The sequence below is a fragment of the Capsella rubella genome, unplaced genomic scaffold (assembly GCF_000375325.1).
Source record: "Capsella rubella cultivar Monte Gargano unplaced genomic scaffold, Caprub1_0 scaffold_7, whole genome shotgun sequence".
NCBI lineage: Eukaryota > Viridiplantae > Streptophyta > Magnoliopsida > Brassicales > Brassicaceae > Capsella > Capsella rubella.
The window spans coordinates 1289061-1311805 of record NW_006238917.1 but is presented as its reverse complement, the minus strand read 5'-3'; the positions used below and the strand labels follow the sequence as shown (position 1 = coordinate 1311805).

General features: G+C 37.3%; 7 protein-coding genes and 1 long non-coding RNA gene across 8 annotated transcripts; 4 read left to right on the top strand and 4 right to left on the bottom strand.

The window, feature by feature from the left end:
- Nucleotides 1-996: 996 nt before the first annotated feature.
- LOC17879728 (probable NAD(P)H dehydrogenase (quinone) FQR1-like 2) lies at nucleotides 997-3053 on the top strand. The gene is made up of 2 exons (XM_006285692.2): nucleotides 997-1716; nucleotides 2556-3053. The coding sequence occupies exons 1-2, from the start codon at nucleotides 1124-1126 to the stop codon at nucleotides 2782-2784; spliced, it is 822 nt and encodes a 273-aa protein (XP_006285754.1). The 5' UTR covers nucleotides 997-1123; the 3' UTR covers nucleotides 2785-3053.
- A 206-nt stretch (nucleotides 3054-3259) lies between these two features.
- On the top strand, nucleotides 3260-7006 carry LOC17880143 (probable Xaa-Pro aminopeptidase P). The gene is made up of 16 exons (XM_006285131.2): nucleotides 3260-3466; nucleotides 3624-3687; nucleotides 3797-3936; nucleotides 4040-4324; nucleotides 4410-4532; nucleotides 4619-4891; nucleotides 4985-5071; nucleotides 5167-5231; nucleotides 5340-5406; nucleotides 5552-5686; nucleotides 5788-5868; nucleotides 5965-6019; nucleotides 6142-6246; nucleotides 6338-6409; nucleotides 6500-6624; nucleotides 6705-7006. Exons 1-16 carry the CDS (start codon nucleotides 3374-3376, stop codon nucleotides 6870-6872), a joined length of 1938 nt encoding a protein of 645 aa, XP_006285193.1. The 5' UTR covers nucleotides 3260-3373; the 3' UTR covers nucleotides 6873-7006.
- LOC17880815 (UDP-glycosyltransferase 72C1) lies at nucleotides 6973-8718 on the bottom strand. Its single transcript, XM_006282712.2, has one exon. The coding sequence runs from the start codon at nucleotides 8494-8496 to the stop codon at nucleotides 7114-7116; it is 1383 nt and encodes a 460-aa protein (XP_006282774.1). The 5' UTR covers nucleotides 8497-8718; the 3' UTR covers nucleotides 6973-7113.
- A 716-nt stretch (nucleotides 8719-9434) lies between these two features.
- On the bottom strand, nucleotides 9435-11416 carry LOC17879219 (BES1/BZR1 homolog protein 2). The gene is made up of 2 exons (XM_006284063.2): nucleotides 10992-11416; nucleotides 9435-10532 (listed from the first exon to the last, which is right to left on the bottom strand). The coding sequence occupies exons 1-2, from the start codon at nucleotides 11256-11258 to the stop codon at nucleotides 9831-9833; spliced, it is 969 nt and encodes a 322-aa protein (XP_006284125.1). The 5' UTR covers nucleotides 11259-11416; the 3' UTR covers nucleotides 9435-9830.
- Nucleotides 11417-12983: 1567 nt separating this feature from the next.
- Nucleotides 12984-14229, bottom strand: LOC111829640. Its single transcript, XR_002833021.1, has 2 exons — nucleotides 14072-14229; nucleotides 12984-13449 (listed from the first exon to the last, which is right to left on the bottom strand). It is a non-coding gene; the product is annotated as an uncharacterized LOC111829640 (long non-coding RNA).
- Nucleotides 14230-14711: 482 nt separating this feature from the next.
- LOC17878640 (MFS-type efflux pump MSMEG_3705) lies at nucleotides 14712-16842 on the top strand. The gene is made up of 5 exons (XM_006285361.2): nucleotides 14712-14938; nucleotides 15092-15389; nucleotides 15463-15761; nucleotides 15846-16018; nucleotides 16101-16842. The coding sequence occupies exons 1-5, from the start codon at nucleotides 14838-14840 to the stop codon at nucleotides 16700-16702; spliced, it is 1473 nt and encodes a 490-aa protein (XP_006285423.1). The 5' UTR covers nucleotides 14712-14837; the 3' UTR covers nucleotides 16703-16842.
- An 80-nt stretch (nucleotides 16843-16922) lies between these two features.
- On the bottom strand, nucleotides 16923-18777 carry LOC17880265 (NEDD8-conjugating enzyme Ubc12). The gene is made up of 6 exons (XM_006284537.2): nucleotides 18642-18777; nucleotides 18020-18184; nucleotides 17832-17940; nucleotides 17654-17732; nucleotides 17446-17562; nucleotides 16923-17367 (listed from the first exon to the last, which is right to left on the bottom strand). Exons 2-6 carry the CDS (start codon nucleotides 18129-18131, stop codon nucleotides 17230-17232), a joined length of 555 nt encoding a protein of 184 aa, XP_006284599.1. The 5' UTR covers nucleotides 18132-18184; nucleotides 18642-18777; the 3' UTR covers nucleotides 16923-17229.
- A 925-nt stretch (nucleotides 18778-19702) lies between these two features.
- On the top strand, nucleotides 19703-21210 carry LOC17879045 (heterodimeric geranylgeranyl pyrophosphate synthase large subunit 1, chloroplastic). Its single transcript, XM_006282588.2, has one exon. The coding sequence runs from the start codon at nucleotides 19853-19855 to the stop codon at nucleotides 20978-20980; it is 1128 nt and encodes a 375-aa protein (XP_006282650.1). The 5' UTR covers nucleotides 19703-19852; the 3' UTR covers nucleotides 20981-21210.
- The last annotated feature ends 1535 nt before the right edge of the window (nucleotides 21211-22745 follow it).

Sequence of the window (22745 nt, the reverse complement as noted above, 5' to 3'; positions counted from 1 at the left end):
ATCGAAGTTTTTATACATTAATATATCAATTGATATAAAGCTAACCAATCAAGATCTATATATTAGCTCTCTCTCTAACTAACTACCATAAATACCAAATATTTAACATGTTCTGAATCAACATTTTAAAATACATCTTCTTTAACATTCTACTAGTATATATAGAGTTTGGAATTTCGATTACTTAAAAAACCAAATATAGTTGAAAATTTGACTTTTTTGGTTAAATATTCTCCAAAGATATGCTTTCTTTTCTTCTAATTGTAACATTATGATTGATTATTTTCATGCAACTCCTTTTCTCCAGATCGTAGGTCTAGGAAGGAGGATATTATAGGTTGATTTGACTACGTTACAGATTTAAACTAGTACGCTTTCAAACAAGTCAAAAGACACCATTCGGGTTACCCACTATAAAAGCAATCATCATATACATATATATTATACACGCATAATATTCATATACACTCATGCATAAAAATGTTTTCGTCTTCATATATTTAGAAGAAAAAAATGATTTTTTTTTTTACAGAAAAAGAATTCAAAGAAAAAAACGACTTACCTCATCAGATTTAACCTTTTAATTGTCTTGAAGCTAAATTTGATGAAATGAGTCATTTTTTCCTTTGAAGTTTGTTCGATATGAAAACAAAATATTGTATTAACAATGGCGATGCATTAAAATTTTAGTTTTCACAACATTTTTAAGTCCAACGAGGATTTTATTACTTTGATTCAATACAATCAGGCAGCAACATGTTGCCATTGATAGGCCCGATATGAATAAGCTTGATCAAATCATAAACGGGCCAATAACTCTTTTAAGCCCAATAGCTACACAGTTCAAACGTTGGACTCGTTCGTTGTAACTTGTAGGCAACCAACAATAATCAACTCAACATTGACCGTTGACTTATACGTCACCGTTTGATAGAACTGAGTGTGATGAATCTGACGATAATGTGAAGTGTGAACTGTTAAATCTTCACTTAACCCTTTTTTTTTTTTTAAATCCCGAAAATTAGAGTCGTGATTATATGAGTGTGATTTGTTTTTATTTATTTCTTAATTTTAATTAAATACAATAATTCGGTGACGGAGATTTTGGGGAGAGGATTTCTCGATGGGAAAAGGAGGCGGATGTGTTCCGAGCAAGAAGAAGAAGCCGTCGTCACTCGCCACCACCGGCGATGGTCCCGGAATCGATGATAACGACGCTACTAACAATGCTCCGATCCAAATTGAGGATGATCAAACCACCGTTGACGGAACAGCCACGAATACTGCTGGAACAACAACTCCAGCGATTACTACGGCCTCTGCTAAGATCTCGTCACCGCTCAAGATCTTCGTCGTGTTCTATTCGATGTACGGACACGTCGAGAGTTTAGCGAAGAGGATGAAGAAGGGAGTGGATAGCGTTGAAGGAGTGGAGGCGACGCTCTACAGAGTTCCGGAGACGCTTTCTCAGGAAGTTGTTGATCAGATGAAGGCGCCGGTTAAGGATTTTGAGATTCCGGAGATTACGGCGGCGGAATTGGCGGCGGCTGATGGTTTTTTGTTTGGATTCCCGACTAGGTATGGTTGTATGGCTGCGCAGATGAAGGCGTTCTTTGATTCGACGGGATCGCTGTGGAAGGAGCAGAGTCTCGCTGGTAAGCCTGCTGGATTCTTTGTGAGTACTGGGACTCAAGGAGGTGGCCAAGAGACTACTGCGTAAGCTTCTTTTTTTTTGTGCTTTTCTTATACACTTTTGTCATTTGCATTTGGTTCTCTCAACTGAAGTAGTTGAATTTGGAGTACAAAGTATTGAATTGATATAATCATAGCTTTTGATTGAGTCACTATGTGAAATAAATGCAACCTTGAATGTTCTGTTTATTTAAGTGGATGTCAGTACTGAAAGTTTGTTGTGGTCAGGACTTTGTGTTTGTCTAGTACTTTTGAGGAAACTTCTCAGAGATGCCTAATACCATTCAATCCTAGGGACTCTAATAGTTAAGTTTTGTTTCTAGATCAATTGAATTGGCGTCCAATCTGGCCACCACTGAATAGTATGATAGGACTGTGCGTAGGCTAGGTTGGTGTTAGATGTAGTAAGGAGAAGTTTATGAGAAAGTGTAAAATGAAGTTTATTAGATTAGATTCTCACTTTCTCAGCACATAAAGTGTTAAAGTTTCTAGACATGAGAGTGTTGCGTTCTAGAAATTTGCATATGTGTTTAAAGCTCTGTGACAGATTCTTCATTGTCTCTTCAGTTATCATTTGTTTTGAGGTCCCTTCAGCTGTTTTACTCTCAAGTTTTATGGAATCGATTCCCTTCTTTTTCAATTTCTTTTTGTCACTTGGCTTTTTGATTGCTTTTACACAGATATTTTTGCGCTTACTTATATACTTATGGAGAAACATAACAATGTGGAATCTTGCATGTTGCATATCATGGTAATATCGTATGCTTGAGCATCATAAAAGCATTTGCAGTTAGGATCCTTAGTTTTGTATTCTATTGTCAGCTTTGAACACTTGCGCTGATTCCATGTGGTGTTTGTTGCAGTTGGACAGCAATCACACAGCTCGTACACCACGGAATGCTATTTGTACCCATAGGCTACACATTTGGAGCTGGAATGTTCAAGATGGATTCTATCCGTGGAGGCTCTCCATATGGAGCCGGTGTGTTTGCTGGTGATGGGTCGAGAGAAGCAACAGAAACAGAACTCGCTCTTGCTGAACATCAAGGAAACTACATGGCTGCAATAGTCAAGAGACTTGCTCAACCTTGAAAGAAAAACAAAAATGGCTTTTTTCTTTTTTTCTCTTTTCTTTATTCAATCCCTCCTCCCACTAAATAATCATATAAAAATGTCTTCTTTTCGATTCCATTGAAATTTCTTTCTCTTATGAGTGTTTTTTTTTTTCGGTTTCTGCCATTTTCGAAGAACCTTGCATCATCATCGTAGGGTTCTTACGCTAATGGTTGTGTGTACATGTTTTTCTTAATTATTGTTCTCGAGTTCTTCATTGTTCTCCATAAATAAATATTTTTGTGATATTCTTGTAAAAAAATATATTGTTTCCGATGTTTTATCAAACAGAGTTTCTTTGAAAAAGACTAAAAACCACAAATCGCTAAAACATAGGAAAAAATATATTTAATTTTGAGTTGCGTCAGCCATTAGGATTCTACCTTGGAAGACGTAATGTTTAGAAGTGTTAGTTGTATATACATAATAAGCATAACTGTTGTATCTGTCTGTACTTTATTATCTTCTAGGAGTATAATAATTCTCTGGTGCTGCATCTGTGTTCGTCCTTCAGACATATCAAATACCGAAGCAAGTAAATTCTTCTCTCAACACACCAAACATCGCCATGTCCGAGATTCTCGCTTCCTTGAGGTCACTGATGGCCTCTCACTCTCCTCCTCTTGATGCTTTGGTTGTCCCTTCCGAAGACTATCACCAGGTATTCTGATTGTTTTTATTGAATTACCCCTTTTGATTCATGATCCGATCTTTGATCACTTGTTTATACTTCTTCTACTGCTTAATCATGCTTTGTTCACAAAAAACAAACAAAAAAATTCCGATTTTTATATTGTAATTAATTGAATCGTGTCCAGAGCGAGTATGTTTCAGCACGAGACAAGCGCCGTGAGTTCGTGTCTGGATTCAGTGGAAGTGCAGGTCGGTTCTGTTTGGATTGTTTCTAGATTCGAAAATCGTTAATTGAATCATTGATCGAGATTTGTAGACTCTTATTACACATGATTGGATTTGATCGCTGTTTATATAGGTTTGGCACTTATCACGAAGAGCGAAGCAAGGCTTTGGACTGATGGTCGATACTTCTTGCAAGCAATGCAACAGCTTAGTGATGAATGGACGCTTATGCGTATGGGTGAAGATCCTCTTGTTGAAGTTTGGATGTCAGATGTGAGCTGATGATCCATAAACTCGAGATGTTTCTTTGATTTTTTTGGTTTTGGTTTCATTGACATTTTTTTTTTTTTTTTTGTGATTGTTTGGGACAATGTAGAATCTACCTGAACAGGCAAACATAGGTGTTGATTCATGGTGTGTCTCAATAGATACCGCAAATAGATGGTGGAAGTCTTTTGCCAAGAAGAATCAGAAACTAATCACGACAACAACTGATCTTGTGGACGAAGTATGGAAGACTCGTCCACCTTCTGAGATGAGTCCCGTTGTTGTTCATCCCTTGGAATTTGCTGGCCGTTCTGTTTCTGAGAAATTGGAAGATTTGAGGGCAAAGCTTAAGCAAGAGAGGGCGCGTGGTCTGGTCATCGCTGCACTTGATGAGGTGTGATTCAAAGAAACTGATCTCTCTTTTCTCAGTTTAGCTTTGGAGGAATGTATTGATTGAGCTTTGACGATTATTGATGCAGGTTGCTTGGCTATATAATATTCGTGGAACTGATGTCGCTTATTGTCCAGTTGTTCATGCGTTTGCAATTCTTACTACCAATTCTGCCTTTCTCTATGTTGACAAAAAGAAAGTATCTGATGAGGTCAGGCTTTTGTTTTTGTTTCGGTAATATGCATAGTTGTGCTTAGCTTGTTTGTTAACTTCTGAATATTCTATTTTGTTATGAAGGCAAATGCTTATTTCAAAGGGCTCGGTATAGAAGTCCGGGAGTACACAGATGTGATCTCAGATGTGTCATTGCTTGCTTCGGATCGGCTTGTTTCTTCATTTGCCTCTAAAAATGGCCAACCCGAGGCTACAAAGGACATGGAGATTGACTCTGACCAGCCTGATCGATTATGGGTGGATCCTTCTTCGTGCTGCTATGCACTCTATTCAAAATTGGATGCTGATAAGGTTCTTCTACAACCATCCCCTATATCCCTCTCAAAAGCCTTGAAGGTAATAATGAATGATCTTTGATATGGTGACCTATCTTAGTGTTTTATTCATGTTGAGGTTTACTTATATATTGCTTCATTTCACTTATATCAGAACCCAGTTGAGCTCGAAGGGATAAAAAAGGCACATGTTCGTGATGGTGCAGCTGTTGTCCAGTACCTTGTTTGGCTTGATAAACAGGTACTTAATAGACAGAAATTTTAAGAATTTGTTGATTCTTTAATACTATGATATTGATGATTGTTAAATGTACACTCATCTTCGTGAAACCACAGATGCAGGAGCTGTATGGAGCCTCTGGATACTTCTTAGAAGCTGAAGCAAACAAAAAGAAACCTTCGTAAGCATCTTTCTTCTTTGTTTGTATATGTTTCCAGATCTTGCTTTATATTTTTACATAGTTCATTCCGCAAATGAGTTTTGCTTATGGAGAAAAATTAATAAACAGAGAGACCTCTAAGCTTACTGAAGTGACTGTGAGCGATAAGCTGGAAAGTCTCCGAGCTGCAAAAGAGGTAATGTTTACATATAAGAATATTAACAAAGTTAAAATTATTTCTTTTATCCTTTGTTTGTGTAAGCATCTGAATAGCTCAAATGCTTTGTTTCAAATCAACTTTTATGTGAATCGCATTTCTCTTGTTCTTCATGTGGTTGCAGCATTTTAGAGGTTTAAGCTTTCCTACTATATCTTCAGTTGGTTCAAATGCTGCTATTATTCATTATTCACCAGAGCCAGAAGCATGTGCCGAGATGGACCCCGACAAAATTTACTTATGTGATTCAGGAGCACAGGTTTGTTTCACATGGCTGAGTGTATACAGTATAAGCTTCCCTTATATCTAAATATCTAATACTCTTTGCTCTGAAATATAAATATTAATGTCTTTATGCAGTATCTCGATGGAACAACTGATATTACCCGGACTGTTCACTTTGGAAAACCTTCAGCTCATGAAAAGGACTGCTATACTGCAGTATGTGTACTTATTGATGATAACCTTATGGAGACTGCAGTCATATTTATTTGGCATTACCAAAGTTGCTAATATATGTAATGTGCTGCATCTTAGGTGCTCAAGGGTCATGTTGCACTTGGAAATGCTCGGTTTCCTAAAGGAACAAACGGTAACTTTTGTGATCTCTGTTACTTTAGTTCGTTTCTAACTTGAGACTTCTCAACGGAAGAGTAATTTGACTATTGATCCGTTATCCGTTATATGTCAAATTGGTTATATCCAAAATTACAGGTTATACTCTTGATATTCTTGCTCGAGCTCCTTTGTGGAAGTATGGCTTGGATTATCGCCATGGTACTGGTCATGGAGTCGGCTCTTACCTTTGTGTTCATGAAGGCAAGTGATGGGAAACCTATTTTTGTTCTGTTTTTCTTATATGTATTATATCAACTAACTTTCTGCGAAATTATGTGTTGGGACTATGCAGGACCTCACCAAGTTAGTTTCAGACCGAGTGCTAGGAATGTACCTCTGCAAGCTACCATGACTGTAACAGATGGTCTGTCTGCAACAAAAAGCTCGGTACTTCTCCCGTTCGGTTAACCTTGATCAGATTCTGAAAGCCTGGTTGTATTTTGTTATATTGCAGAACCTGGTTACTATGAAGACGGGAACTTCGGTATTAGGCTGGAGAATGTGCTTGTTGTCAATGATGCTGAGACAGAATTCAATTTTGGTGACAAGGGCTACTTGCAATTCGAGCATATCACTTGGGTACTTGCTCGTTGTCTTTTAACTATTTCTGGTTCTCTTATCGACACACATATCTGAGTTACTCTCATCTCCCTCTCCAGGCACCATATCAAGTGAAACTTATCGATCTAGACCAGTTGACACGGGAAGAGATCGATTGGTTAAACACATACCATTCGAAATGCAAAGACATCTTGGCCCCGTTTATGAACCAGACCGAAATGGAATGGCTCAAGAAAGCTACCGAACCTGTAAGTGTATCGGCTTAATCCCCTCCCAAATTTCTCTTACTTAGATGTTTATCAATGGCTTCTCTACTTCTTTCACTAGTAAACCAAAAATATTCAAGTCATTACACAGTTTATTTCCTTTGTTTGCATTCAAATCTCATGTTTCTTGACCATATGTCTTTGTCACTACAGTTTTAGAACATTCTCTATATCTACTTGGCGCATAAATAAAATATTATATTTATGTTTTTGTTATGCTTGAATTTTCAGTTTCTTTATATTAGTTTTGGATGAAGTAAGCAAATGGAATGTGAGTCTTATTGAGAGCTTCTTCTGCTGTCTTCTTCAGTTCCTTAGCATTCTTTCTCATATCTTTTCCTTCTTCTTGATCCATCACTTTCTTTACCATTTCAACTATCTCTTCCTTCTTTACAATCCCATCTGCAGCATTAACACGCGATGCTATCTTTAGCTCCTCTGACACCATCCACGCGTTCATCTTCTGTTCTGAGTACAATGGCCAAGCTACCATTGGCACACCGTTCACAATACTCTCCAAAACTGAGTTCCATCCACAGTGAGTCACAAACCCTCCAATTGATTCATGTGCCAGGATCTCCTCTTGCGGGGCCCATGTCTGGACCACCAAACCAATATCTTTGGTCCTGTTTAGAAACCCGTTGGGTAAGAATTCCATTGTTTCTGTCTCATTCTTGGTTTTGTCGAACATTGATGCTGATGGATCATCCTCGGCTGGTGGTCTGACGACCCAAACAAACCTGTGGCCGGTCAGCTCCAAACCGTAAGCCAGCTCGTTTGTCTGCTCGGCGGTAAGTGCCCCACCACTTCCAAAAGAGACATAAACCACTGACTCTTTGGGTTGTAAGTCAAGCCAGTCCAGCACACGGTGTTTTACACCCGGTTCTGCTCGTCTAACCAGCGGTCCAACAGGGTGAACCGGCACACCTCTCATAACGCTACCAAGATTCTCTGGAGCCAAGAAAGACCCGATCGTCACTGGCTCCAGATTATGCCAGGTATTCACAAACACCCCATCTGCAGTTATCACCTCAGCACCAATTCGCTGAGACTCAGCGAGTTCCCGAATATATTTACTCGGATCTTGAACCCTGTCAAACTTAACCGGGCTGCATCCTGGTATAGGCAATGCTCCTGTGCTACTCAAATGCTTGTACAAGGTCATCTTGTCAAGACTCGCCATATAAACTGTGAAAGCTAGAAACCAAGCACTGGTAGTAACCAGAACATGTTTCCTCATGATCTGAAGCTCCTTTGCCACAGCCAAAGCTTCTGTGCCCAACAAGTCAACAACGAAAACCCCAGGCTGCGGCTCTAACCCCATAACTGCAGACCTAATTTCCGGTAATGCCATCCTCATCATCTCTGCAAGTTTAGTTAGAAGTGAACCACTAAGATCTTGACCCGAAACATTGAGTGGAATAAACCTGATCACGAATTTGGGATCCGCTTCTGTCAACGTTTTCCCAAGGAGAGATTTAGAGCGTGGGACATCATCATCTGTGACTAGGAAGACGGTGATACGGTCGAACCCGTGGTGGTTGAGGAGATGCTTGCCGAGTTCTAAGATGGGTACAAAGTGGCCCATGCCGGGACTAGCCACTAGAGCTCCGTGAAGTTCCATAGTCCTCTAGAGTTGTTTAGAGAATACCTTTCCTTAATTGGTAAAGTGAGAATATGTTTTGGAGGGAGTTGAATATAAACTTATATAGAGTAGAACGAAGGGATTGAGATAGCAGTTATCGAAATGGACGAACATCTCACTGCAATAAATCATTCAAACGGATTGAAAATAGTAACATATTTATCATTAATTAAACCCCAAAACAAACATATAGTAGTTTATAAGATACATTAATTAAACTATAAATTTTGATTAAATACTACTACTATGTACCCTAAATGTAACGTTTGTACAAAGACAGTAATACCTAATATATAACAGTGCACTTGACTCGTCGTTAGTTCTGCGTGTAACGATGGTGTTTTGATGAGATGAGGCCAGGCATGGAAACATGTATCACGATGTGTTTGTTTGTTTTACCTTGTTTTGGACAAAACTACAAAGTGCAGTCTTGTGACTTGTTAAAACTTACTTGTTATATAATTTTTAAAGTAAATAAATGCAAATTATAATTGCAACAAATAGAAAGGAAAAAAAAAGTCTTATATGAAAAGAGGCAACCCAGGCTCAGTGGCTCACGTGGACCCAACGTGGGTCATCTCGTAGTTCCCTCATCTAATGGGCGCAATGCAAATGTTGTCATGTATCGTTGAATTACGACAAATGGAAAAAAAAAAAAAAAAAAAGGTTTTAAATTACAACATGCGATAAATAACAACAATAGTGTTATATATAAACTAATAATACAAAATAACGAAAATTAATAATATAAGTGCAAATTGTTAGAAGTAAACATTGCACATGGTAGGGGGTCCAATATCATCCGTTCGTGGAGCTTTCCTTTTTATATATCATCACCACCTAACTTGACAAAACAAACTTTGTTTATAATCATAACAAATAATTCAGATTTCAGAACAGGAACAAAAATTTCAAAATCTGGAAAGCAAATTGGATATCGAAATTACTATATCTGTAAAGATGAAATCGCTTAATACACTCTTACTTAAGTCTCTCTACAAATTGATCTTTTCCAAAACCCAATCTTTTTATCCTGTGATCAACAAACTCATATTATATATATATATATATATATATCTCTAAGAACATTTCATTATCATCACAGAGAAAATTTAAAAGTATAAACGGTGAATGTAACGGGTATGTTAAGAGGTTCGACCCTTTTTGACCCTTCCTCGGCCATGCGAGCTCCGGCTCCAATGTACTGTACAATGCTGAAGATTTTTGCTCTGTTATATGGTCACAAGGAGACTGAGAGATCTTTTACCACCAATCATTAGTATTTCAGACTGATTTCATGGTTCTGTTTTTTTTCAGCATCGGGTTTTTGTGCCACCGAGAGTGAGTTCGAGATCTTCTACGCCAACTTCATGAATCATTTCGCCTTCCCATGGCTTAACTGTTCCGTTCTCAAACTCAAACTCTGCACCTCTCCCATTCATTCCCCAATCTGATCTTTTCATATCAATGACCATCGATGTTTGCTTAACAAGATTGAATGTTGGTGAAGTAGGAGCTGTAGATTGGAAATTGATCCACCTTCCTGAATCCTCAATCGAATCCTCCTCGGATTCATCACATTCCGGAATTGTAGGTGGTGTTTGATGACCAGCACGACGAGTAGGACTAGAAGGAGCTGAGATAGCGAAAAGCGGATGCCTCAAAGCGTGTAGAGACCCGCCATTCGGTAATTGTTCCGAAGTGAGTTTCCGCTTAGAACCGCGAGAGGTAGGAGAAGACAACGGAGGAGTGACAGGCGCACTATTGGATATTCTAAGAGGTGGAAGGTTTGCAGGAATGGAAGAAGCGATGTTGTGTAGGAACGGGAGAAGAAGGTAGGAGGAAGGGTTTCCGTCGTAGCGAGATGGACTCGGGAAGGAAGATGAGACTGGGCTCCCGTGGTAAGAAGGTGCAGGACTTGGAAAAGCAGATGACTGTGGACTTGGTTGGATTGAAGAATTTGTGCTGAAGTTTGTAGGAGTCCCTGAAATATCTGATGCTGGTGGCTTAAGACCCTGTTTCCACAGTTGAAGAACCAAACCATTTTAGTCACTAAGAATAAAATCAAAAATCTAAAAATTGGTTAATCATCATATATAACAGAGGATATATAATAACACACTACATGACGCAAGTCCTACGTCAAAGTCAATAATTTAGCTTAGGTCTAAGTCAAGATGAAGAAGAGACTTGCCCAAATTTTCGCAAATAATCAGAGTACTTGTTCAATCGAATTAGCTAAATCTAAAGCAGAAACCACCAAATCTATATGCAGATCTAATCACAACGAAGAGATTTCGAGTGGTTAGAATCCAAAATTGGGGAAAGTTTGAAAATTCAACCCAATCAAACAGTAGAAACTCAAATCGCAAAAATCTCAGATTCTTTAACAATTCAAGAAGAATCCCGCAGATTGGATTAAAGTGAGCTGAAATAGAGAGAAGCTCAGATTCGGATCTAAAGAAAAAAGATACCTTGCGGTAAGTGGTGCCGTCGTCTTCGACGATCCAACCAGCTTCGAGACAAAGAGCTTTAAGAACCTCGTTGTTATCGCAGTGCTTGGGAAGCTTATAGTTACCTTGAGCTCTAAGACCAGAGTAAATCTTAGCAGTGATGGCTCTCCTCCTCCTCTCTCTCTTCTTATTGTTCTCCCTCTCTTTCCAAGTCGGAGTACGTCCCGACGACGATCCTCCTCCTCCTCCTCCTCCTCCTACTCCTACTGTTCCTCCTCCGGCCGCCATTGAAAAGAAAAGCTATCTGAATCTGTAAAATCTCTCTCTCTCTCTCTCAATCTCTCAAGTCTTTGTCAGAGTGGCGCACGAGGGAGAGAAAGAGAAGAGAAGCTCTTTACTTGTTTGTTTTAAGAGTTTATTTTGTGCGACGACGAGATTTGATTGGCTCTGTAACTTTCCCTTTCATCGATTCTTGATTTTTAAATATTCATTCATTTGTCTCCGCACGTGCGATCCGCGTCTACACGTGAGATCTATATATATTTTTTTTGGTTTTTGGAAGTCAGCTAACACACGTGTCCAATTAATTGTAACGCACGAGCTGTGGTCCCCCTTCTGTTCATTGAACTCGTATCTCTTTTCCTTTTTCCGTATTTTAAAAATATTAAATAAAATTTTGTGTTTTTTTTTTTCTCATTTTGGCACAAATATATCAACTCATGTTTGATTGTTTTTCCCCAGTAACGTTAGATAAATATTTTACGTACATAAAGAAAAAAAACGAAACATGATTAGGGGAAACTACAAGTAAACTTTAATAAGAAAATTTGGAGATAAGAAAGAAAAAAAACCATCAAATTGGTGATGGTGGTCGGAGCACGTGCGGTTCCAGTTAGGCGTGAGCAAAGGACAGGAAGCAGCATCACCAGCTGGGACTCATGCCAATTATTAATTTTTAGCCAACTAAATAATACTCATTTTGTTATATAATTTTCACAAAATGTATTAAAAATATCAGTTGTAATTATTATTATTGCATAGCAATCAAATAAAACAACTTTTTTTTGGACAATAATTATGTAGTAGTAGTATATTGCTACATTAATCTATAAAAACACGTCGTCTCATTCATATTCACAAATCCAACAACAACAAAAAAAAGACCATTATGAAATGAAAATGAAAAACAACAAAAGAATGCAAAAACTAAAGTAGGAATAAAAAGGGAAAAAAAAAACAATCTGTCAGAGAGTTTTGGATCAGATCATTCACGTGGGGAGGGGAATCTTTAACGTATAATCCTCTTTTTAAGTCGTACGGCGTGGTCACGTACTCTTTTTTGTTTTCTTTAATCTAAATTAATCGTGCGGCGTCCATTGTTGAGTGAGAGAGATGAGATGAGTCCTCTTCTCTCCCTCCCTTACTTGTTGTTCAATGCATCGGTCAGTCAATATTGGTGTTATTGCGTTCTCTTTTAATTTTAACCACTTGTTCCTTTCTACTAATATTTTCTTTTAATTTTAACTACTTGTTCGTTTATACTAGAAGAAAAAGATATATACCGGAAATAATAATTGTATTCGATCGACTAAATGAGATACTTCTTACCAGTTACCACCACCAGTAAACACTAGAATTAGATGTCTCTTTTTGTCCAACTTCTTTTTTTATCTAATTTTTTTTTTGGACAATAATTAGATGACATCTTGATGGTCTGTTGAGGAGTCTCAGTAATATTGCTCCATTTAGTTTACTTTTTTTTTAGAGAAGGTAACATATAAATGCAGCTTAGAATTTTAAGTTTTATATATTGGTATTTTTATGCTTGAAGTTGAGAGTATCGGCTTTTACTGTTTATCAAAATGTGTATTTTGGATGATGTTTTGCAGTAAGATTTCCGATCATGTTCAAAATTTGATAAACTACTTTTTCACAAAAATTTGGATAAACTAAAGACATTTTTTTTTGGATAAAAAGAATTTCACCTTTTAAAAGTGTTTGGATAAAAAAAAATATTATTTTAAAAGGTCAATTAATTATCTGTAACCATCTGTCAGCGCGATTACATTTCATCGTTCCATTTTCATCCACCCTCGACATTTGTATAATCTATATATCCTTTCCCTCTATTTACCTATTATCTTTTATATACACCCTAAAACATTATCCATACACACACTTAAACCCCTATTTCCTAAACATTCATCTATACACAAACCTAAATCCCTAAACATTCATCTATACCACACATCCACAACCTATACATTCATCTATACAATCGATACACATACATCTTTACCAGCCGTTTACACACTATACACATACACATACATCACACACTTTACACCTATACATCCATACTCACATACGTCATTTGCGTCTCGGCCTTCAAACAAGTTGAATGTGAGGGATCTCAGTCCACTTTCCCATTCCTTCCTTTTTGTAACACACTTGATTCGAGTTAAGTGTTCTTCATAAACTGCAAAGTCAGATGAATAATAAGAATTTTAGTAACAATGTGTTTATTCCAAATAATACATTGCCGAAATAAATGTAAATATATTTCAGTTTTGTATACTGTTAAAAGAAGAAGGAATAGCATCTTTTCGAGCCTATATAAAAAGGTATACGTATAACGCTCAATCTAAACTATTCTATAAGGGAACTGAAAAAAAGGTAAAAGAACAAGGAATGTTGATTTTGTCTATTTACATTATAACAACTAACAATCATTCCGATGAAAAATTACATGTTTTTCTTAGGAAGAAACAGAGCATGACAAAATTTGTTATATCCACAATTTACTTTCTTTTTTATGGCAAAATTGTAAACGTCCTCTAACAAAAAGCAAACAAAACGGAGTTCTAGAATTCTTAATTTCTTATCATTCCCCCCAACATATGCAAATCTCTGAACTATTGTGATCTCTGAAATATATATATAACTGCCATCTTATGAATATTTTGTGACCTCCCAAATATATATCTCAAATATTCTTTTCAAAACTCCATAACCATATATGCATGATTTTGAAGAAAGAAAACAAAAGAATCTGACCAAAAACTAAAGAAAAAAAAAAAGAATCAGACCAAAAACGTTACCTTGTTAGGGTGATGTCCATCTCTTACTGTAGTCGCACGGGGGATGAGAAAATCAGAGATGACAGCTTGAGTAGTAGAACACATATCATCAACAAGAACAAAACCGAGAGTGTTGGACCATTTGAATCAAAGAGTTTCCCGAGTGAGTAATGAATATTTTTGATGTCTGAACGACAAGAAGAAGAGGTATTATATAGAGATTTCTCTAACGGTCATATAAGTTTGGGTGAAAGAAAAAGAAAACAATGGATAAATAAAAGTTACCGTTAGAAAATTATTTTTAGAATTAAAAAAAATTTCAATCGGTCAGATAAGTTACCGTTAAAATTACTGTTCAGTAACGTTCAAAATTTTTACTTTTTCCCGTAACGTTCCGATTCCGTGAACGCTCACTGTAAAACATCCGGTTATACGAAAATTGAAATCAGCTGAAAAACCCGGTTTATGTAAATCATGATCTCTGACGCTTGGCCCTGTAACGATCCACGTCCACCCACCAGCTAATGATACGTGCCCAACTAATTGGATTTTAAATTAATTAATCTATATAGATTAAAACTAATGGCAACTTGACTTATCTAATAATAACATGACGTCAAGAACGTAAACATTATCTAAAAAACATAACTGTAATTAATAATAATATTCGGCGGGTCTACAATCGTATTCTCGTACGATTGGTTGGTTTTTTAGATCCGATAATAAAGAAACAAACCAAACTCCGGCTCCGGCTAATCGGGAACACAAGTTTCGGATTTTTTTTTTGATGGGTCGTGCTCGACCTCCGTCCGGTTTCTTCTCCGTCGCTTTTGAATCCCTCCGGTCTCTGCTCCCTCGCCATCACCGTACTAACAACATGAAGATTAAGTAAGTTCCTTTTCTTGACTCTTATCTCTATTCGATTCAGAATTCTTTTTATTTATATAATAACTTTAGGGTTGTTTAATCGTCTCGTAGATCTGTGTTTAATCAAGAAAGATGATTAACGGTACTGTTTCATTGTCTCTGTTTCTTGAACAGAACAGGAACGTTTTTGGGTGTTTCGATATCACTGATTCTCATAAACTTAGCTGCGATCATGGAACGAGCAGACGAGAATCTGTTGCCTTCGGTTTATAAAGAAGTGAGTGAAGCATTTAACGCAGGACCATCAGATTTAGGCTACTTAACATTCGTAAGAAACTTTGTTCAAGGACTTGCATCGCCATTAGCTGGAGTTCTTGTCATTACCTATGATCGTCCCATTGTTCTTGCAATAGGTACTTTCTGTTGGGCTTTATCAACTGCTGCTGTTGGAGCCAGCAGCTACTTCATTCAGGTATTGACATCTGAAGTCTTTTGAAGTTAAAAAAAGTTTTTGAATTGATCTGTTTGGGTGTCTTGTTATTTAGGTTGCTTTATGGAGAGCAGTGAATGGGTTTGGATTAGCAATTGTTATACCGGCGCTTCAATCTTTTATCGCAGATAGTTATAAGGATGGTGCCAGAGGAGCTGGTTTTGGTTTGTTGAACCTCATTGGTACCATTGGTGGTATAGGGGGAGGTGTTGTAGCAACGCTTATGGCTGGTTCTCAGTTTTGGGGCATTCCTGGATGGCGTTGCGCTTTCATAATGATGGCTACGCTTAGTGCAGTGATCGGATTACTTGTCTTTCTCTTCGTTGTTGACCCTAGAAAGAACAGTACTGAACGGTAATGATCTCCACATTGTTATGTGATTTGTAAGACAAAGGACACAAAAGGGTTGATGAGTTTCTTTTTGGCTTGTAATTGTAGAGAGGAACTAATGGTTCGTAAGACAAATTCAACCTCGGTTTGGAACGATTCATGGGCAGCTGCAAAATCAGTCGTTAAAGTACGTACCTTTCAGATAATCGTCGTGCAAGGAATTGTTGGTTCTTTTCCGTGGACCGCTATGGTTTTTCTGACAATGTGGTTTGAGCTTATTGGTAAATGACGAAAACCTTGAACATCCATTATCAATCAAGAACCAAGATCTTGAATGTAAACCACCTTTTTTGTTTGTTTTAGGTTTCGATCATAACCAGACTGCTACTTTGCTTGGGGTATTTGCGACGGGCGGAGCGATAGGAACGTTAATGGGAGGGATTGTCGCGGATAAAATGTCACGGATATATCCAAATTCTGGAAGAGTGATGTGTGCACAATTCAGTGCATTCATGGGAATCCCATTCTCAATTATTCTTCTGAAAGTAATCCCACAGAGCACAAGTAGCTACTTAGTCTTCTCAGTAACTCTCTTCTTGATGGGTCTTACCATAACTTGGTGCGGATCAGCAGTTAATGCACCGATGTTTGCGGAAGTTGTTCCTCCTAAACACCGTACAATGATCTATGCATTTGACCGTGCTTTCGAAGGTTCATTCTCGTCTTTTGCTGCGCCTTTGGTTGGGATTTTGTCTGAGAAGATGTTTGGGTATGACTCAAGAGGTATTGATCCTTTGAAAGGTTCCTCTGTTCGAGAGGCTGATGCGCTTTCAAAGGGGCTTTTGTCGATGATGGCTGTTCCGTTTGGACTCTGTTGTCTCTGTTACACTCCGTTGCATTATGTTTTTCAGAAAGATCGGGAAAATGCGAAAATTGCAAGCTCTAAAGAAACTGAAATGATTTGAGAGACATTTTGCTCTGAGTTGTGATTCTTTTAGGCACATACGATTTCGAGAGCATTCTGTAAATCAGAGGTGGACATAACACAAAAAAGAGTTTAAAAACCAAAACCAGATCGTACTGAATCCTAAATTTTGTTTATTTACATTTGTGAATACATAAAAAGAAATTGGACCAATAAATCACAATTATATATCAGCAAAATCGAATCAAACAACAAACAGATATAATAAATCAGACATTTTTTTGCATAAAATCAGACAAATAATTTAGAAGGAACCCCAAGTAAATGACAAAGATCATACATGTTATACAACCAGATTTTTGAGTTTCCAATTCCTTTCAGTCTCCTTTATCAAATTCTCCCGAACTAAAAAGTTCACAAGATTTTGAAATAAGGAAAGGGTTTCTTTAACGTGAAATGTAATTTTACAAGATCAAACAAACAAAGGGTCCTTGAGAAGAAGAAATACAATGGCGGATAGAGAGGTTGGTTCTTATCTTTTTGCTTGAGAAGACGAACCAAAGCTTGTTAGATACAGCGCGGGAAAAAGGTTTGACCGACATACCCACCGGTCATGGCCCTCCGAACATTGGTCTCAAACAGCTTTGGGTTATCCCTTAAAACTGCTGCCGCATCATGGTTCAAAGGATCTTCGGAATTGGGTTCCTGTGTCAAAACAAGCACACAGTTCAGAAACCAATATAACACAAAACCTAGTTTGATCTAACTGTCTGGCTAATATACCGTGAAAAGATGGAAGAGTCCATAGATAACTGTGTTTATATTAAGAACTGGTTTCCAGTCTTCACGCAAGATGTTCAGGCAAACGTTTCCTTCCAAATCGATATTTGGATGATAAACCTAATCAAGAAAACAAAAACAGCTTTTACAAATACCAAGCGATTTGGACATAGAAGGAGGAAACTATAAGAATGTGAAACAAAGAGCCTACCTTGGTTTTGCATTTGACTTTTGGAGCTTCATGTGGATACACAGGAGAGACTTGGAATGTGAAAACAAACGTACCATTTCTGTTTTAATATGCAAGAAAGAAACAAATGAGTTATTAAACAAGTTTTTGAAGTCTGATCATGATATAAAAACACAAATGTAAACAAACTTTACTCAACTGGTAGTATCCATCATCGGGTTTAATGGAAACTTCAAAGTTCATCAAATCATCTTTGCCATTTGGAAATGATATCGTACAAGAGCTCGGAAGGTTCAACTCCGATATATCTGCACCAATAAAAAAAATTGAAACTTGAAGAAGAGACTAAACGCAAGAACAGTAGTGAAACAAAGAAAAGATATACACCTTTGTGAAGACGAAGTTCACCAGCAGATTGCTTCTTGACAGAAGCTCCTCCTCTAGTAGCATTTTGAGCTTGTTCTCTTTGCTTTTCCTTTACCTTAAATAACCCAATCATTGCTTCCGACCTCTCTTAAGAAACTCAAAACTCTCACACACACACACACACAGCTGCAACAACATCAAAAATCGAATCTGATTAAAATTGTAAGACTGAGATTTAAAATTTAGGATTCTTAGTTCATCATCACTTGTAAAAAGAAATTAACTTGACAAGAACTTATAAAAATATATCCTTGTGATATATTTAAAATCACAACAGCAACTATAAAACAGAGCTATCACAATTTCACGCTACACATCGCAACAATTGGAGCCCAAATCCGAAGATCCCTAAAACAAGCTCTCTGACCAAAATCTCAGAAATGAAAACGCGTTTTCAATCAAGAACAAGCTAATAATCTACTAACAAGTTCCAAGATCGGAGACTTTAAACATAATCAGAATCGCAAAGCTAAGAAAAAAACAAAGACTAGGTCGAAACATCGAAAGCTAAAACATCAAAGACAATTAAACAAAAAGGGAACAAAATAAGGTAATGGAAGAAGAAGAAGAAGAAGAAGCTTACAAAGTTGATAACTCCGGTTGTTAAAACACGATAAACAGAAACAGATTACAAACGAATCAAAGGTTCTGTCTCTCTCTCTCTGGCACCGAATTGTCGTCTCCGGGAGCTAAACGACGAAGAAACAGAAGAGAAATGTTGCAATAACACACAATCGTAGCTTTTTCTCGACGCTGAATCAGAGAATCAGAAACTTGTTACTGTTTGATATGTTCCATCTAGGCCCATAAGGCCCATGAGGCCCATAAGAAACAATAAATATTGGTAGTTTGCGCGCTCTCGGTAAAATTAATACGAGCAAGCAGATGTGTCAGACATCAAAAACGTCAAGAGTCCATATGGGGTTTTGGCATTATTTGACCCGTATGCATTTTTCATTCCATTTTTACTAAATTTCGTGTAAAACCATATTAAGTTGAAGGTGTTCTAATTCTTTTCTGGTTTGTGGACATTTCTCTAATGAAGACACTATGTTTTAAAACGTTTTTTCTAAAATAAAATATTAATGTTGACACTAACATATAAACTAATTTCGTTTTCATATTTAGTTCAATTGATTTTTAGGGATTGATACAATCCACTAATAAAAATAAATATAAATAAAGAAAAAAAATGTTTTAAATGATAGGAAAAATCAGTCTGCAGTTAATACTTAATGTAATTGTTATGTGATGATCATCTTTATCCTATTCATTTTATTTAATGGTAACACATAGGATTTTGAATTAATGATTTTGATATTTTACCAAAACAATGATATATATTTTTGTGGTATATTTGTCAAAGAAACAGAAAAAAAATCTACAAAACTGACAATGAAAACTTTATTTTCCTTTCAGCAACAATGTAATTTTTTTTTTTCAGAAAGTAATTATCAACAATCTAAGCCAGAAATCATTTCTAAATATCACATTATCATCTTTGTGCTATTAAAAAGAAAACATTTTTTATGGACTTAAAAATAAAATAGAAAATAATATAAAAATATGAAAGAAAAAAAAAAGTGAAAACATCGTCATCTCCACCACCACTAACAAGGCCCATTCCGTCGTCACACACAACCCTATCTGTTACTTCTTTAGCTTCTCACTAATGACCAATCCAATTCTCTTCTTTTGATTTTGACTCCAATCAGAAAACAAAAACTAAAAAGAAAAAATTTAATATAAAAACAAAAGAAAACAATCTCAAATCGCAGATTTCAGGAAATCGCCATGGCTTCAGTGACTCTAGGTTCTTCATGGGTTGTTGTTCACCACAAGCATACTTGTTCTTCCTCCATCTTCACCAAACCCAGATCCAGATCTTCTCCTTCCCTCGTGACTCTTACTAAACCCATCTCACTCCGCTCAAAACGCACCGTTTCGTCGTCTTCCTCGATCGTTGCGTCTTCCGTCGTTACGAAAGAGGACAGTCGCAGCTCATCCGCATCATCTTCGTCCTCTCCCTTCGATTTCATGTCTTACATCATCTCCAAAGCCGAATCAGTCAACAAAGCTTTAGATTCAGCTGTTCCTCTCCGTGAGCCACTCAAGATCCACGAAGCTATGCGTTACTCTCTCCTCGCCGGCGGCAAAAGAGTCAGACCCGTTCTCTGCATCGCCGCTTGTGAACTCGTCGGCGGTCAAGAATCCGTCGCTATGCCGGCAGCTTGCGCGGTGGAGATGATCCACACCATGTCGTTGATCCACGACGATCTCCCTTGTATGGATAACGACGATCTCCGCCGTGGGAAGCCGACGAACCACAAAGTGTACGGCGAGGACGTCGCTGTTTTAGCCGGAGACGCGCTTCTCTCGTTCGCTTTCGAGCATTTAGCGTCGGCCACGAGTTCTGAAGTCTCTCCGGAGAGAGTGGTTCGAGCCGTTGGGGAATTGGCTAAAGCTATAGGAACGGAAGGGCTAGTGGCGGGTCAAGTCGTGGACATTAGTAGTGAAGGGTTAGATTTAAACGACGTCGGTTTGGAGCATTTGGAATATATCCATTTGCATAAAACAGCGGCGTTGCTTGAAGCTTCTGCGGTGTTGGGAGCTATCGTTGGTGGAGGAAGCGATGATGAGATCGAGAGGCTGAGGAAGTTCGCGAGGTGTATTGGTCTGTTGTTTCAGGTGGTTGATGATATATTGGATGTGACAAAGTCGTCTAAGGAGCTTGGGAAGACTGCAGGGAAAGATTTGATAGCGGATAAGTTGACGTATCCTAAGATTATGGGTTTGGAGAAATCGAGAGAGTTTGCTGACAAGTTGAATAGAGAGGCTCGTGATCAGCTTTTAGGGTTTGATTCTGATAAGGTTGCTCCTCTGTTGGCTTTGGCTAATTATATTGCCAAAAGACAGAACTGATTTGTGTTTCTTTTTTGTTTTTTGGATATTGTTGTTGTTGTTGTTGTTGGCTCCCTTTGTGGGAATCATCTTAGATTGAAATTGTAGAAATGTCGGGGAGAAGGTAAATCAGATTCTAGAGTTTGTTAATGCTGCTCTCTCTCTTCTTTGTTGGTGGTGTGTACTCTCTATGTTTCCAGCATGTACTAAAAAAAAATTGGATAGTAAAAATGGATGAAATTTTCAAGATATTTCAAGTGTTAGTAGTGGTGTCTGGAACAGAGGGCTTTGGTTGGATCTGTAAGTCTTTATTATTGATGCGAAACACTCTGTTCTTTGAGCTCTGGTTTTGTTAAAGGCTTGAATTTGATGATGAACTATGTGTTTTAGTACAGAACACTGTAGAAATCTCGGAGGGTCTCGAGAGTGTATTGGTGTGATCATATTTATGTTTCCACGTACTAAAAAGACTGGTTAATAATGTATGACATATGAAGAGATTCATGTGCTTGTGGTGTCGGTAAGAGGATTTTTAAGTCTATACTCTGTACAGTTCTTTCGGCTCTGTTCTGTTGTGTAAACAAACAATGTGTTCTTTATTTAGTCTTAGATCTTAAATGTACGACCAATAATAACACGACGTCGTTTCATAAGCGTTAAACCCAAATAAGTAAAGCAAAATAGAGTTAAGAGTTGACAAAAAAGACAGAGTTAAGAGTTAAGGCGGCCCATGAAATGAAAGGCTTTAGTTAGACCGACACAAGTATTAATAAAGTACGTCTTTCTTGAATGGGCCAATTTCATGTATTGGTTCCCCCAAATTAAAAAAGCCCAATCGGAAATACTGAGTTCCAAATAAAGCCATATGTTCTGCTTATTCGTGTGTTATTCGCTAATATGTGTAGGTGGCACCAACATCTTTCTATGGTCTGTTGTTTATCGTCAAAAAAAATCATCATTCAACGATCAACAAAACAACCTTTCATTTTAATAAAATAAAAATTAAGATTGTTCGTAATAAACGATCTCTGCAATCTCCAGTACACGAATATTACGTTGTTTTACACCATACGCATGATATGAATGATGGTTTAACATGAATACAAAGCACATCTAAATAATATTATACGAGAATTTCTATGTTTCACTCACTCCCGGTCACGTAAATATCAACTTTATAAAGAATATGCCACCAACACCAAACCATTTGCATGGATTTGCCAACTCTATCATTTGGAATCATGTTAAATAATATTCGATCTTTCTTAATTGTACGATCGGCTTCTGCAAGGATTCTGCTATATTCGCGCCTCCGTACACAACTTGCAAAGTTTTTATTTGTTTATATATTTAAAATGTCGCTTGCTCATAGTCATAGCCTCATAGGTTACAAAATTAATGGTTTGTAATCAGTGTATGATGGCTTTCGTGTCTTTTCTTTTTTTTTTCTGAATCAATGTTTTCACTTCATTTCCTATCCATATATCCCATGTGCATATATTCCTCTAATTAAGAATATCACATACATTACCAAAGATTTACAACTTACGAGAAAATGAAGAATATATATGCAGAATCTGATTTCTTTCGTTTATGTTGTGGTACTCTAGAATACGAGAACGAGCTGACAAGAGGATATTGTGATTAACATATATATCTATATATTTTACAGCATTGGTATTATTAGGAAATGTTAAAACTTTTGATATCAGAAAATGAAATGAATTGTGTATACTATATGTTAATCACTTGATATTATCCCGAAGATTCTAACTAGGCAGCTGAT

Excerpts from the sequence above, each read along its gene's own strand:
- LOC17879728 (XM_006285692.2), top strand. The coding sequence starts at position 1,124 with ATGGGAAAAGGAGGCGGATGTGTTCCGAGCAAGAAGAAGAAGCCGTCG. Across the intron at positions 1,717-2,555 it reads GGTGGCCAAGAGACTACTGC|TTGGACAGCAATCACACAGC; the intron begins GTAAGCTTCTTT and ends TGTTTGTTGCAG.
- LOC17880143 (XM_006285131.2), top strand. The coding sequence starts at position 3,374 with ATGTCCGAGATTCTCGCTTCCTTGAGGTCACTGATGGCCTCTCACTCT. Across the intron at positions 4,325-4,409 it reads TCATCGCTGCACTTGATGAG|GTTGCTTGGCTATATAATAT; the intron begins GTGTGATTCAAA and ends TTATTGATGCAG. Across the intron at positions 5,687-5,787 it reads TATGTGATTCAGGAGCACAG|TATCTCGATGGAACAACTGA; the intron begins GTTTGTTTCACA and ends GTCTTTATGCAG.
- LOC17880815 (XM_006282712.2), bottom strand. The coding sequence starts at position 8,496 with ATGGAACTTCACGGAGCTCTAGTGGCTAGTCCCGGCATGGGCCACTTT.
- LOC17879219 (XM_006284063.2), bottom strand. The coding sequence starts at position 11,258 with ATGGCGGCCGGAGGAGGAACAGTAGGAGTAGGAGGAGGAGGAGGAGGA. Across the intron at positions 10,533-10,991 it reads ACGGCACCACTTACCGCAAG|GGTCTTAAGCCACCAGCATC; the intron begins GTATCTTTTTTC and ends CTGTGGAAACAG.
- LOC17878640 (XM_006285361.2), top strand. The coding sequence starts at position 14,838 with ATGGGTCGTGCTCGACCTCCGTCCGGTTTCTTCTCCGTCGCTTTTGAA. Across the intron at positions 14,939-15,091 it reads ACTAACAACATGAAGATTAA|AACAGGAACGTTTTTGGGTG; the intron begins GTAAGTTCCTTT and ends TTTCTTGAACAG. Across the intron at positions 16,019-16,100 it reads AATGTGGTTTGAGCTTATTG|GTTTCGATCATAACCAGACT; the intron begins GTAAATGACGAA and ends TGTTTGTTTTAG.
- LOC17880265 (XM_006284537.2), bottom strand. The coding sequence starts at position 18,131 with ATGATTGGGTTATTTAAGGTAAAGGAAAAGCAAAGAGAACAAGCTCAA. Across the intron at positions 17,941-18,019 it reads TGAACTTCGTCTTCACAAAG|ATATATCGGAGTTGAACCTT; the intron begins GTGTATATCTTT and ends TTATTGGTGCAG. Across the intron at positions 17,733-17,831 it reads CCCGATGATGGATACTACCA|AAATGGTACGTTTGTTTTCA; the intron begins GTTGAGTAAAGT and ends ATATTAAAACAG.
- LOC17879045 (XM_006282588.2), top strand. The coding sequence starts at position 19,853 with ATGGCTTCAGTGACTCTAGGTTCTTCATGGGTTGTTGTTCACCACAAG.